Here is a 15,694-nt window from a genome sequence, read left to right as displayed (position 1 = left end):
CATAGATAAAAACAAAATCTTGCAATAAAATGTTATCTATGACTTTCATCTTTTGCTAACCCGTATACAAAAAGAATTAAAGAGCAGATATGCTCTGAGGAGACTAGATCTAAGACAAGGGTAGCCAAATTAACCAAATATCCTAAAAAATTATTTAAACAGGCCGTGAGAGATAACCTCTCACACCGAACTATCCAGGCCGTGAGAAATAATCTCTCACACCTAAAAAACATTTATTCCATAGATCGCCTATGAATGCAGATTTAAATAAATAATAATAAAAAAAAACTCTTATTCAAAGCAAAAACATAACCAACAAACAGCAGCAATGGTCAGGGAGGAGATGAACGGCATAGCTCGGAGGTAGATAGACGAATGCAAAGCGGATATGCCAAAATTGTTAATCTGGTCGGAGAACACCTACAAACAAAAGAAAAACAATAATTGTAAGATTCGTGTATTTATTAATTACATTGTTGGTGCTATTTATTATTTGAAAAAAGTACACATATTCCTTCAAACTACCAATCCATTGTCAATATGCCTATTAAACTATCAATTGTGTCAACGTTCCCCTTAAACTACCAAAAAATTTCAATGTCCCCCTAAAGCAAACAAAAAGACAAAAATAACCCTAGATCACAAAGTATAAAGCTTTGCAAAATCATAGCCACATGTTATGAGGTTATATAGATATAGGTACAAACAAAATTCTTACAATAAAATGTTATCTATGGCTTTCATTTTATGCTAACTCATGTACAAAAACAGTTAAAGAGTATATTTGCTTTAAGGAGAATAAATGTAAGACAATGGTAGCCAAATATCTTAAAAAATTATTTAAACCGGCTGTGAGAGATAACCTCTCACACCGAACTATTTAGGCCGTGAGAGGTAATCTCTCACACCTAACTAACATTTATTCCATAGATCGCCCATGAAGACAAATTTAAAGAAAATAAAACTCTTATTCAAAGTAAAAGCACAACCAGCAAACAGCAGCAATAGCCAAGGAGGAGATGAATGGCATAGCTCGAAGGTAAATAGATGAATGTAAAGGGAATATGCCAAAATTATTGATCTGGTTGGAGAACACTTACTAACAAAAGAAAAAACTAGAATGGTAGGATTCGTGAATTACATTGTTGGTGCTATTTATTATTTGGAAAAAGTATACATATTCCTTCAAAGTACCATTCCATTGTCAATGTGCCCATCAAACTACAAATTGTATCAACGTTCCCCTTAAACTATCAAAAAATTTCAATGTCCCCCTAAAGCCAACAAAAAGACAAAAATAACCCTAAAAAAATTTCAATAAGACAAATATATCCTTATAAATTCGGGAAAAAAAATATTATTATAAAAAAATGGATTTTTTTTTGAAATATTGAAATATATATATATATATATATATATATATATATATATATATATATATATATATATATATATATATATATATATATATATTTTAAAAGGAGAAAAATAAAAATCCAAGGGGCCCAAACTCAAAATTATATAAAATTAAAAAAAAAATGAAAAACTTTGGTTTTTAATTTTTTTTTTAAATATATATTTTTTGTTTTCTTTTTATATAATTTTAATAAGTTTTATAATTTTATGAAGGGTATTTTTATCATTGGGGGGATATTGATATTGTTTGGTAGTTTAGGGGGAAACATTAACACAATTGACAGTTTGATAGGCATATTGTCAATTAAATAGTAGTTTAAAATGAATATGTGTACTTTTCTCTTATTATTTAGGGTTAAATACGTTTTTGCCTCGCGTGGTTTAACGACTTAATTTTTTGTTCTCTATGATTAATTTCGTATTGCAGATGGTCTTTGGTTATGGCGAAAAACGAATATGATACTTCCGTCTAAAATTTGACGTTAGTCCACGTCAACACCTTAGAGGTGTTAACACGTGTCCTATGCATTAAAAAAATTAAAAAACTAAAAATATTAAATAATAATAATAATAATAAAAATAAAAATTGAAAGGGGAGGCTCGAGCCACCTCCTTTGGGCAAAATAGAGGTGGTCGAACCACCACCATGGCCCAAAGGGAGTGGTTCGGCCACTCTCAAAGAGAAAATGGGGCGGCCGAAACGACCCCAAAAGCCTCAAGGGTGGCTCGGCCACCCCCAAGAGACACACTCCCTAATTTTATTTTATTTTATTTTTTTTATTTGTTCAATTTGACCTTGCGGGGGTGGCCAAACTACCCTCATGGGCCATGGGGGTGGTTCGACCACCCCTATGACCCCCAAAGGCCGAACGGCCGAAACCCCTAAACCTTTTTTTTTGCTCTTTAGCTTTGTGCGGGTGGCTGAACCACCCCCTATGTACCACTCGAGCCCACCCTAGGCCAAATGGGGGTGGTTTTGACCACCTTCATTTTCTCAGCAAATTTCCTTTTATTTTTTTATTTTTTTTTTAAAAAAAAGTAAGTTTAATGCATAGGACACGTGTCAAAAATGGACTTCCGTCAATTTTTAGATGGAAGTTTGAACGAAAGTATTATCTCCATTTTTCATCAAAACTAAAATACCATTTGCGATACAAAATGAACCACAGAAAAAAGAAAAAAAAAATTAAATCACAGTTGATGAAACGTATTTAATCTTATTATTTAAATTGTCCCAACATTATTCACGAGGAACCATGTTCCTCGCGTTCGACTGTTCGCTTTAGCACCAAATAAAATGGGGCGCGCTCCACCCACGTGACGAGATGGCAACTCAATCAAGTCACTCAGGTCACAATATAAATTTTTTAAAAAATAAATAAATCAAATCAAATCAAATTTGATAAATATTTTATTCTTTCTCCCTCCAAATAGCTTAACATCGACTAAACTTGATTAAACTAGTAATGTACAAACAAAGTAGTTATAACCGCTTTAAAACCGTTAACCGCTTTTAAAAGCGATTATTTACCGTCTACACAGAGACGGTTAGTAGTTATAGGGTTTAAAAAAACAGTTAATAACTACTAACTGCTTATATATAAGGGAAAACTTCAATTTACCCCCATGAAGTTGTCACCAATTTGTAATTCTACCACCAATGTTTCAATTTTGTTAATTGCACCCTATTAAGTTTTAGAAATTTTCAATTTAAGGAATCTGTCCAAATCAACCGTCTCATTTAACGAAATTCAGCTCATGTGCTGTTCACGTGCTTGTTAGGGATAAAAATGGACGAGAATGCCCTCTACAAAACGGCATCGTTTTGTGAAACACCAAAACTAAAATTTCTGAAAACAAAACGACACTGTTTTGAGGCAAAACATCATGCCCTAAAACAAAGACGGCGTCGTCGGGGAAGACGGCTTCGATTGGTTGGCGGCGAGCGGCAAGCGGGTCATCCTTGACGGAGATGGACTACGCAGCGGATGCTGGCTCGGAGGCCTCCCGGCGTTGGCCAAAATCGACAATACTTTGTTTCGTCGATTTCGGCCGAGTCGTTCAACGACGCGGAATTGTCGCTGGAGGCCGAGGTGGTTGAGCTAGGGTGAAGTTGTGTCCTTCAATGACAGGAGGCTGCTGCGCTAGCATCCGTCGAGGCCGTCTTCCCCGACGAGATCTAGGTTTTGTTTTAGGGCTCGTCTTCAAAACGGTGCCGTTTTGAAGCTTGGAGAAGGTCACTTTGGAGTTTGGCCGACACCAGGAGGCCTCCGCGCTGGCATCCGTCGTGCAGCCCGTCTTTGTCACAGACAACCCGCACGCTGCTAGTCCATCTCCGTCGAGTTCGTCTTCCTCGGCGAGGCTGTCTTTGTTTGAGCGTTTGTCTTCAAAACGGTGTTGTTTTGGAGCTTGGAAAAGACTTACAAAATGGCACCGTTTTGAAGAGGGCAATTTTGGTTTCCATATGTCCAAAACGATGCCGTTTTAAAGAGGGCAATTTTGTCAAAAAGGGCACGTGCGCGGCACAAAGGCTGAATTTCGTTAAGTCAAACGGTTGATTTGGACGGATTCCTTAAATTGAAAATTTCTGAAACTTAATGGGGTGCAATTAACAAAATTGAAACATTGGTGGTAGAATTGCAAATTGGTGACAACTTCATGGGGGTAAATTGAAGTTTTCCCTATATATAATATAAAATAAAAAACCTGGAACAATGGGTGTCGTTTTGCTATACATATATAAGCATATTTTAAGGTTAGGGTTGATCATTTCAACATTTCTCCTCACCCTCTCACATTTCCGCCGTTCACCCACGACGCCTAGCTCCCGAGCCTCTTCCTCTACTCTCCCTCCACTCTTTCAGTGTCGTTTAGACCTCTTCAGCCTCCTACCATCTCATCTCCGCCGCTGCTAGCTAGTAGCTACACTGTTAGCTTCTCTCGAATCTCCACTATTTCTCAATTTTTTTAATGTCATGTACTCTTGGCCTCTTTCCTGTGCGCTCCTGTCACCAAACTTGTAGGTTCCAAACCCATACCATTTTCTTTGTGACATTATTTTTTTTTGCCATATAAATGATTTTTTTTCTCCTTCCCGTGGTCTTTAGATTTTCGTCTCCCATTCCTCAGTATGAGAATAGTGAAAGTTTGTGTTTTTTTTTTTCCCGTTTTGTCCTTATTTTGTGGTATAATGAAGTTTCTATCTTCATTGTTTTAATGATTTCCGTATGTGTTTCTTTTGACGATTTGTTCTTTTCTATTAATGTGAACTTGATATGATTAAATGGACCTCTGAGAGACCCATTTGCTAGAAGTTTAAAAAATTAACCATTTTATCAGTTTCTAGATGTATGTGTCAAGAATTGTAGAATATGTGAAATTGATATGATTAAACTGCATTAAAATCGGCACAATAGTGGCCAAAACTGGCCCAAAAGTGGCAAAAATTGGCCCAAAAATGGTTCAAACCCGGTTCAAAACCAGCCCACAGCCCAACTAAAAAATGGTTATATAACCGCCGATTATTCAGTCAATAACCGCTAACTAGCGGTTATAAAAATAATCACCTCCGTCTAAGCGGTTAGCGGATGCGGTTGGTGTATTTCAATAACTGCCTAGGCGGTTAGTGGTTTTAGCAAGTAACCACCGGTTATAATTGTTTGTACACCCCTAGACAAGACTCATATATAAAGCAAGAATAATTGTGTTTGGCATTATGACTGTCATATAATATAAAATGATTTGATAGTAAAAATTATTTATTAATTTCTATTACTTTTACAAATGTTAATTTAAAAATTGTTACTGCTATATAATCAAATTATACGATAATTGTATATCAATTACTAAATATGGTTACTAATAAAAGTAAAAACAATAGTAGAGAACATTAGACCATAAATGCCCAAAATCAAACACGGCAACTCATTCAAGTACCTTTATCTTTTTGAATAGCTGTCTAGTTTGACCAAATGTTTTCAAGGTAATATATGTAGCAAAATGTTTGGAATACTCTATCATTTTTATTATAATTTTTATATAAATTTACTTTAGTGTTTATAATAAGCGAAATAATTAAAAGTATATGCTTGAGAAGTTAATATACTAATCAATTAAATTGACAAGTTTAAAAACTGGTTTTTTCAAAAATCGTAAATCATTTTATGGATTTAAACTTTTAATTCTTGCAGGCACGTTGGTGTGAATTCATTACCGGGCATTGAAGTTTCTTGGTAGCCCGAATTTAGTGCTAAAGGTCTTCGAATTTTGGTATCCGATCACCGAATTCTGGAGTCGGCGACTGCCACTGGATTCCTGCAACGTTTAGCACTGTCGCTGGATTCCAGTGAAACTGGCCATTACAGCCAGAATCTGGTTGTTGTGCCAGATTCTGGCTGGAATCTGGTGAAAGTGGTCGAAATCGTGCCAGTCAGTGACGAAATCTCATCACTAGTGATTTTTCGCCATTGGTATTTTTTCGTATGAGCCAAACGCTGAAAATATTTTTTTTGAAAAATAATTTTGTTAAAAAATATTTTACGTTGAAAAATATTTTATATCGAAACAAACGGAGCAGAGTTTTACTTTTATTTTTCTCAAATATATTCAATTTATATATTTCCAACTTTCGGTACGAAGCAGACTCCGACATCAACATGGATGGCCCGGCCCATATATAAGAGCGTTTGCTAAGCCAGAAAATTTACCAAAGAACACTCTTATTCACTCGTCGCGAGAGAAAGAAGAAGAAGAAGAAAGAAACATGAGTTCCAACTCTGATACGCAAGCTCACCATGTGGTTCTCTTTCCCTTCATGTCCAAAGGCCATACCGTCCCAATCCTCCACCTAGCCCACCTCCTCCTCCTCCGCCGCCACGCTGTCACCGTCTTCACCACCCCGGCAAACCGTCCGTTCATCGCTCAGTCCCTTGCTGACACTTCTGCCTCCATTGTCGACCTTCCCTTCCCTCAAAACGTAGCTGACAGTGACGTCCCAGCTGGCATCGAGAGCACCGACAAACTGCCCTCAATGTCCCTGTTCCATTCATTCGCAATCGCCACCAAGCTCATGCAGCCCGATTTCGAACGAGAGCTGGAGGCTCTTCCACGTGTCAGCTTCGTGGTCTCCGATTGGTTCCTCTGGTGGACTCTAGAGTCTGCCTCCACGTTCAACATCCCGCGGTTTGCATTCCATGGGATGAGCTATTACTCCAGGGCTTTGTCCTGGGATGTGGTTCGGAATCGGCTTCTCTTTGGACCCGAGTCAGACGATGAGTTGATAACAGTGCCCGCTTTTCCATGGATCAAACTCACTAAAAATGACTTTGAACGGCAATTTAGGGACCCGGAGCCAAAGGGTCAGGATTCTGAGTTCATTATGAATGTTGTAATATCAGAGACCAGTAGCTACGGTATTATATTCAACAGTTTTAATGAGCTCGAGCCCTTGTTTGTTGATTATTGGAACCGTGAGGGTTTACCCAAGGCTTGGTCTGTGGGGCCTCTTTGCCTGGCTGACCCCCCAAAGGAACCCCACAGTAAGCCCGCATGGGTGCAGTGGCTGGACAAGAAGCTGGAGCAGGGCAACTCTGTTCTTTACGTAGCCTTTGGATCTCAGGCGGAGATTTCCCCTGCACAACTCAAAGAAATAGCAACTGGGTTGGAAGAATCCAATGTCAATTTCTTGTGGGTGATAAGAAAAAGCGAGTCGGAGATTTCGGAGGAGTTTGAAGAGAGAGTGAAAGACAGAGGAATTGTAGTGAGAGAGTGGGTTGACCAAAGGGGGATTTTGATGCATGAGTGCGTGCAGGGGTTTCTAAGCCACTGTGGGTGGAATTCTGTTTTGGAGAGCATATGTGCCGGAGTGCCAATCCTGGCGTGGCCCATGCTGGCAGAGCAACCTTTGAATGCGAGAATGGTGGCGGAGGAGATAAAGGTGGGGCTGAGGGTTGAGACCGTTGATGGTTCAGTGAGAGGGTTTGTGAAGTGGGAGGGGTTAGAGAAAATGGTGAAGGAGTTGATGGAGGGAGAGATGGGGAAGGAGGTGAGGAAGAAGGTGAAGGAGTTTGCCGTGATGGCCAAGAAGGCTGTGGACGACGGTGGATCGTCCTCCCGCACGATGGACTTACTCATTGATGAGCTACACATTACGACAGGCCTTGTGTAACTCTCTCCGCTGGCCACCGCGGTGGGCTATAGAAGTCAACTTCTTTGTTTTCTTTAATAATTAAGCTTAATTAGTATGTAACTACCGGCACCTAGGAATCCTACCCTTGATTTTGTTCTTAATTTCTCCGAACACAAATTCCTGTTCTTAAACCCCACAAGGCCAAATTGTGGATTTCCTGAACTGTCCAATGTTTCCCATGTGGGATTGGGCCGTGTATTTGGGACATCTAGAATTATATGAGAATCTACTTGTAAAATGTGCATCGTTTGGCAACCCTTTTTTCTCCCTTTCTTCTTCTTCTTCTTCTTCTTCTACTTCTACTTCTACTTCTACTTCTACTTCTACTTCTTTTCTTTTCTTTTCTTTTCTTTCTTTTCTTTTTCTTTTTCTTTTTTTATTTATTTTTAAAAGTCAACTATAAAACATTGTATCTTCTACTTTTTCTCCTCACTTTTTATATCACATCAATTATTTTTTTATTGCTATTCAAATAAAAAAAACATATTACAAAACAAAACCTTTTTACTTTTCTATAAAACAATTTCAAACTTTTTTCTATTCTATATCACATTAATCACTTTTTCTTACTATTCAAATAAAAATTTTACAATACAACCATTTACCAAACGGTGCAGGCACTTTCTAAATTTTTATTCAGAAAAGCAGTTCTCAAATGATGCGTCATAATTTTATAAGATAGTGACACATTTTTCAAAATAGTAGATCTCATTTGTGGTTGGCACATCATTTGAGAATCAACTTTTAAGAAGATTTTTTTTTTTTTTTTTGATAAGTATAACACTTCTCATAAAAGAGGCATACCAGGAGTTAGTGACACGTTTGATCATCTAGGATTTGACAATCCGTAAGAAGATGATTATGAATTGCCACAAATTAAGAGAACAGTTATTTATTCGTGCTTTATGTTGGTATAATTTTCAGTCATGGGAATCACTTCTTGATTGAGTGGTAGGAACCTGCAAAAGAGATAAGAATTAAAACTCGTCACGATGGTCGGTAGAAATAGCTTTGATGCTCAAGTTAGTCTTTTTATAAAGAAGAATTAAGGATATAATTTAATAAAAGTGTATTGGAAGAGAGATTTGTGAACCCTTTTTACTACTAGACTTCCTCCTTTTATAGGAGTTTAAGAGCTTGTAGTTGGATCCAATTCAATCCCTTGATGTCAGGGATTGAGCCGTTTACACCATCTCGAAAGAGATATAATACGTTTACAACTTTCGTACAACTCTCATAATTATTTTTAAGATCTATTATTCGATATTTAGGACTCACGAATAGGAAAACTGATTCAATAGTTAGTTTGAAAAAGAATTATTAGAGCTATATAAAAATTGTGTTAAGAATTGAACAATAATCATTTTTCTTCCCGAAATATCAACGGGATGGAGAGTGATTATATGCACATACATGGGTCTATTAGCTTTCATCCATGCCTTTTGATTGTTTGGGCCGTAACTGGACTCCCCTAGTGGGTCGTAAAGCTTAGTCGGCACAATTCTTAACACTCATGTAATTTCATTAATCATAAAAAATTATATAATGATGACAGTAGGATATGGCCAGTATCGGCCATAATGATTCCCAATCTGGGGAAAACAGATTGGACAATAGGATCAATTGAGCCCAATTCAAAGATTATGTAGCACAAAAATCACTCTACCTACAAAACAGAGATTGCGAGAACCATACTGCTCCTTCAAACACAATCCAAGATTTTCTACCTCTACTGTACCATTCCACCTACCCACCCATACACACCAAATATAACACATTAATTCCACACCATTGTCCACTCCTTGAAAAATTCTATAATCCAAACGCCAACCTTTCTCATCAAATCCAAGCTCTTAATTTTATGTACGGAAGACTTCCGCTCAAATGGTTTATGATTGCTCTTGTTATCGAGACTCCCAAAAATTGAAATTTTGAAACTTCTAATTACTCTGTTTGAGCCACTTTTAAATGAGATTTTAATGAGTTATTCTGTCCAAATTTTCAGACTTTTATTAATAGTTTATTTTTACTTGGTAATCATTGGATTTGAAAAATATTCGTGAAATACAAAGTTGTAGCCCTTTAAATTAACTTTCTATCGTCATCAAACTTGGCTTCATATGATATCGAAATCAAAAGATATAGTTGTTTGACTATGACTGAGTCTATGCTGGACAACACATACAAATTTTAATTCTTATGTGTTGGATCAAACTCTATACAACACTAAAAAAAGTAAAATTAATACCTACGATTTGAACTAACTATAAGGAAACAAACTCTTGCTGGTGACTTTTGAGATTCCTAAGAACTAATTAAGCCACTAATGTTTTTTTTCCTTCAAGAAGGCTGGGGCGGAACCAGGTTGGAACTTTTAGGGGGGGTTGAGATAAACTCCAGCCATTTTCATGGCATGTGTAAGATGAATTGAATTTTAACAATGAAGAGCCTGACCTGGATTATCAAAACTTGTCACATAACATACAAGCTGTAAGCAAAGTATGATAATACTATAATTCTTCACTCATATCTAGAAATTACAACCATGCTGGATTCTCCAAAGGAGTAACAACAGCCTTAACTTGCAAATAGTTACTGAGGCTGTAAATCCCCTTCACTCTTCCATGCCCACTCATCTTGTACCCACCAAAAGGTATTGCAGCATCAAAAACTAAATAGCAGTTAATCCAGATTGTCCCAGCTCGCAATGCACGAGTCAAGGTGTTGGCGGTGTTAACGTTCTTCGTAAAAACTCCGGCAGCCAGCCCATATTGAGTTGTGTTCGCCCTTCGAATCACCTCATCAAGACTCCTATTATTTGTAAATACAAAGTATTAAACAAAGTAGGTGAAAGGGGAGATGATTATTGAAACAGTGTATAAGTCATATTTATGAGTGATTAATAGCGTACTGGAATTTTAAGATGGACTGAACTGGGCCAAAGATCTCATCCTTCGCGATCAACATGTCATCCTGTTTGAAATAAGGGTTTAAACTGCATTACTACGTATGTATGCATGTAATCTTTCTTATTAAAGGTTGGTAGAACTGATACCTGAACATTTGAGAAGACAGTGGGCTGAATATAATAGCCCTTGGGGCCAACACTTTCACCTCCAGATTCAAGAGTAGCACCACTATCAATGCCTGACCTAATGTACTCGAGGATCCTTTTAAATTGCACAGCATCGATCTATAATAATAGTATTCCACAACTTTCATAAGCAAGTGGGTGTAAAGAACAAAAAGATAAAACAGCAAATGAAATGCTCCTTATAAGATGTGTTACTGAGTTCCTTAAGGAATTATTTGCCCCTAAGAATTGGTATTCGCTGGGTTACAACAAATATTTTTCTATGATATAATGGAGTTCAGAAATCTCCTGTAGTTTGGTTGCGTTTTGCACAAAACGAAACCAAACCAGGACACCTTAAGAGTTTCTATTATAGTAAGACAGAGAGACTTGAATATTAAGAATACAAAAGGTTTTGAGACAGAAAAGTGAATTTTATGTTTTCTAAATCCGGTCTACAGTAGACTCTTCATAGTGTTAAATCAGCAGTTTTAATGTTTGTTCACCAACAAATTTCGCAATTAACATTGTTGAACTACTAATCTAACAATCATTAAAATTTGACCATAAGATATTAGCAGATACTTACTCTTGACCATTAGATTAAAATTATAAGCAAGTGCTCCATCAAGGAGCAACTAGCGCCCTACAGCCACGCACACGAGTGCGTATTCGTGCATACACCCAAACATTACTTGCTTTAATGCAATAACTTGGTGTGAGTCGGGCCTTATAAATGCCAACTTGACTTTCTATTTTTCCAGACTCTCTTTTCAAAGCTCTTTAAAACCTTCCATTTAAAACATTCCCAAACCACAAACTATATATATATATACACACACACACACACTAAGTTTGAAAATTGTTTAACAGTGGGTAGATCTGTTGACAAACTTAATATGCACAAGCATGAATCAAAAGATTTGAGTTTGTCATATTTTAGCTTGGAGGGGGGAGTGTTACCTGAGGACCTTGTTCAACCCCCTTCTTGAAAGGATCTCCAACTACACGTTTCAAAGCTCGTGCTTTTGCTTTCTCTACAAATTCATCATATACACGTTCATGCACAAAAGTGCGAGATCCTGCACAGCAACACTGGCCCTGCAGATAACAGGCACACCACAAACTTTGTAACGAACATTCAGGTTATGTTAAAGTATTGATTAAATGATTTAATTTACATTTTCCTATCAACTTAAGCTTTTGAGATAAATGGCGATTAAACGGGTTAATACAAAAACATTGAAGAAGATGTGCTTATTATGAATATGATTTGAATAAACAAACCTGATTGAAGAACACAGCAGAGTGTGAGTGCTCAACAGCCAGATCAATGTCAGCATCCTCACACACAATGATAGGAGATTTTCCTCCAAGCTCCAAAGTCACTGGCTTCAGATTGCTTTTTGAAGCCAGCTCAAGTACGATCTTACCAGTGTTGGTTGACCCCGTGAAAGAAAGCTGCAAAGAGAGCACTTCACAGTTTTAGCTGTGTAAATACAATTGTTTTGGACATAAACAATAGGGCTATAACTCACAGGGCGTTTTGATATAATCATAGAGCTGTAAAAGAAGAGGCATTTTTTAAATGAAGAAATCCATAATTCTGAATCTCCCCATATTTATTACTACAGAGATCTCTTTTGAAAAAGTTGGAACTTTAGCTAGTAAAATACCTTGTCAACATCCATATGACTGCAAATAGCCGCACCAACAACTGGACCGAAGCCAGAGATCAAATTTAAAACACCAGGAGGAAGTCCAGCCTGTCAAGTCAAATGCAAGATTTAAGATCATCACAAATCTAATCCCTCCCGGAAGGGTCCTTTTTCTTTAATACTATCATGATTAAAAAGATTTCCGCACGGAAGAGAAGTTCGCCTATGTGCATAAATATAATCCCTAGAAATTTGTGGTGTCAATTTACATGTTTGGATCATATCTGGATATGAATTCAAAATCTTAAGCAACTCCATCAACTGAAATGGTAGAATCCAACAAACAGAGAATAGAAACAGGATATATCCTATAACCAGCCATGGTATTATACTGACATGCAGGCAGTATATCCATAACTTGGATTTGGATATCATAACATGAACAACTTAACACACTACATATGCACTTATACACTCTGTGCACACATGGATAGGTAGATATCATAAGCCTACCTCAAGAAGTAGCTTTGACACAAAAATAGCAGACAAAGGTGTTTGCTCTGAAGTCTTCAGTATTATTGTGTTACCGCATGCTAAAGCAGGCCCAACCTTCCAAGCATAAATCAGAAGAGGAAAATTCCATGGAACAATCTGCCCTGCGACACCAATGGGTTCATGCAGGGTCTGGACATGGTAAGGCCCATCAGCTTGAACTGTGAGTCCATGAATCTTATCTGCCCAACCTGAGAAGTATAGAGAGTGAAGCCATAAATGGCATCCCACCTACGTAATAAGTATGGAAGAGGAACTTATAAGATATAGAAATGCTACATATACTTCCAAGTGCTTACTCTCTTGGTGTGGCAGTGAAAATCACCGTTAATATATCATATATAGCTTAATCTGTCCAAAATCTAATAGTAATTTTCACTGCCATATTAAGAAATAAGCATTTGAAAGTACATATAGCATTTCTCTATAAGATATTCATCTGTCAACATACCAGCATAATATCGAAATATGCGTATGACCATTGGGATTTCAACATTTGCAGACTGTTCATAAGGCTTCCCATTATCCCAAGTTTCCAGTGCTGCAACTTCATCACTGTGCTTTTCCAGTAAATCAGCAAAGCGAAATATTATACGTGATCTTTCCTGGACATACCAAAAAAAAAGTGATGAAAGAACATATAGGTTATAAATTGGACAATCAAGAGAAAGGAAAATGAAATGCATAATTTTACATAAGGAGTCATCTTTGGCCATGGTCCCTCATCAAATGCCTTGCGAGCAGCCGAGACAGCGCGGTTTACATCTTCAGAGTCACCTTCAGAAACATGGGTAATCACCTCTCCTGTCCTGGGATCCAGGGTTGGAAAAGTTTTTCCTAAAGCCAGAAAAGTTCTCCCATTTAACTTTTGTCTCACAGTTTATTAGTATGATATAACATTACATATAGTCCTAAAAAATTGAAAATTTTGTGTTCTTGGAAAAATCATAGAATGAGGCCAACCTGACACAGCATCAACAAATTGTCCATTTATGAGAAGTTGAGTATGATCTATTTGAACAGGTGGAGTTATTGGTTCCTCAATTGCAACAGAGGTACTAAACCTACTGATGCCTCTTCCCCAGCTAAAACAACGACCTGCAAATTTACGTCCTTTAGTCAACTTGCATTCACTATGCCTCCAAAGATATGAAATTTCACTGATAGCAAAAATGCATGCACTCAAACACCTATTAGCTTAAGTAAAGGGATTTTGAGTTGAAAATCGGGATATCTTGTTGTTTGTAATGATACATCAAGAAGGGAAATAGGAGTGGTTTAAAAATCTGACACTATGACTAGGAATTTATTAACGGGTTCTCAGAAAATCATTATGCCTGCATACGATCAGAAGTTTCAGAGCAATTGCTATACTTTAAAAAACCAATGGAACTTGTAATCAGAAAATGACTTAATTTTTTGGGTTGAAATGGTGTCCCATTATATATTTTAGCAGGTTCTATTTAAATGAACAGAAATTGAAACACAGAATGATCTCAAAAACTAACTTTGAGTTAATTCGACATTTACAGAAATAAAACAAAGTTGAATTTCCCGATTCCTTCTATCTGGTACTGTAGACCTTTCTCTTGTATTTGCTTTGATTTTAACCTTAAAGCCTATAACTAACTACAATGAAACCACTCCTCGCTGGTGCACTCATCGGACTGAGATGCAAATGATCAATGAATATCATTTATCTGATTCTTGATGCCAGACCCCTTCACCCAAAAATGTGAATAGAACCTCTACCATATCATATCAGACAAACTTATAAGATCATTGAAACCCAAGAGACTTGTAGCCATGGAAAACGAGAAGAGAAAAACCAGAACATGAATAAATTGAATTATACAACTCAAAACATGAAGCAAGGTCCAATCTTCAACCCCCCAAAAACAAAAACAAAAACAAAATATCTGGATTCCATAAGCGCATAAATACGTAGTTAAACATGTTTATAGTTAGAAGTGGAAGGTAGTGGAGTTACCCAAAGAGCGTAGAGAAGTAGAAGAGGAAACAGAGAGCAGAGAGGAGAGCTTTTGAGTGGCCATGAGTACTACAAACTCTTTGAAGTTTTCTAGGAATTCTCTGTTTTCTCCTTTCACTCTCTGACTTCACTAGATTTCGATCATCTCAAGGTGCTCCGTCTTCCTACAAGCATAGATATAGAGGATAGCTACTCGTCAGTGTCACACTTCACTCAGAGTCATGGGGTGTACGTATTTGAAGTGAAAGCTGACACGTGTATACTATAGACATCCCATAAGAAAACCAGTTTTAAAAAACACGTAAGAACTTGACAAAAGATTATTAATGCAGTCCCTTTTTTCTTTTTTTCTTTTTTTTTCCTTTTTTTTTAAGCTTTTTAACTTAAGCAGTGTCTCGTTTAAACTACTACAAAATTACAAAATGTATCCACTATGTACAAAAAAAATATAAAAATACCCTTTTAAAAAATAGAAAAAGAATACCAAAAAAATAAAATAAAAAAATGGTGACCTACGGTGGCAGCAATCGTGGGTCTTCACCAGACCCACTCACGGTTGGTGTCTTTTATTTTTTAAGAGATTTTTATAGGTAATTTTGTCTTTTTATGAGTTAAATTTTAAAGGAAGCACATTGCAATTTTTATAGGTAGTTTGGATGAGACATTATTTTAATTAAAAGTTAAAGAGACATTACAAATTGCTTAATAGTGAGAGACAAATTACAAATAATAGCATTTGCGTATACGCCTGTAATCCCTTACACAGGTAGACATATATTACACTCTCGGACAAATTTTATTTAATATATTTTGATCTT

The 15,694-nt window shown here is 36.8% G+C and overlaps 2 protein-coding genes across 2 annotated transcripts; one reads left to right on the top strand and one right to left on the bottom strand.

The window, feature by feature from the left end:
• Positions 1-6,131: 6,131 nt before the first annotated feature.
• Positions 6,132-7,839, top strand: LOC133861466 (UDP-glycosyltransferase 90A1-like). Its single transcript, XM_062297261.1, has one exon. The coding sequence runs from the start codon at positions 6,179-6,181 to the stop codon at positions 7,580-7,582; it is 1,404 nt and encodes a 467-aa protein (XP_062153245.1). The 5' UTR covers positions 6,132-6,178; the 3' UTR covers positions 7,583-7,839.
• Positions 7,840-10,030: 2,191 nt separating this feature from the next.
• On the bottom strand, positions 10,031-15,074 carry LOC133859818 (benzaldehyde dehydrogenase, mitochondrial-like). The gene is made up of 11 exons (XM_062295361.1): positions 14,877-15,074; positions 13,850-13,984; positions 13,581-13,723; positions 13,338-13,491; positions 12,848-13,077; positions 12,353-12,442; positions 11,964-12,137; positions 11,640-11,777; positions 10,659-10,796; positions 10,515-10,576; positions 10,031-10,414 (listed from the first exon to the last, which is right to left on the bottom strand). Exons 1-11 carry the CDS (start codon positions 14,938-14,940, stop codon positions 10,141-10,143), a joined length of 1,602 nt encoding a protein of 533 aa, XP_062151345.1. The 5' UTR covers positions 14,941-15,074; the 3' UTR covers positions 10,031-10,140.
• Positions 15,075-15,694: the final 620 nt, after the last annotated feature.

This window comes from Alnus glutinosa, chromosome 2 (genome assembly GCF_958979055.1).
Source record: "Alnus glutinosa chromosome 2, dhAlnGlut1.1, whole genome shotgun sequence".
Lineage (NCBI taxonomy): Eukaryota > Viridiplantae > Streptophyta > Magnoliopsida > Fagales > Betulaceae > Alnus > Alnus glutinosa.
The sequence above is the reverse complement of the archived record's forward strand: the minus strand, read 5'-3'. Positions and strand labels throughout refer to the sequence as shown.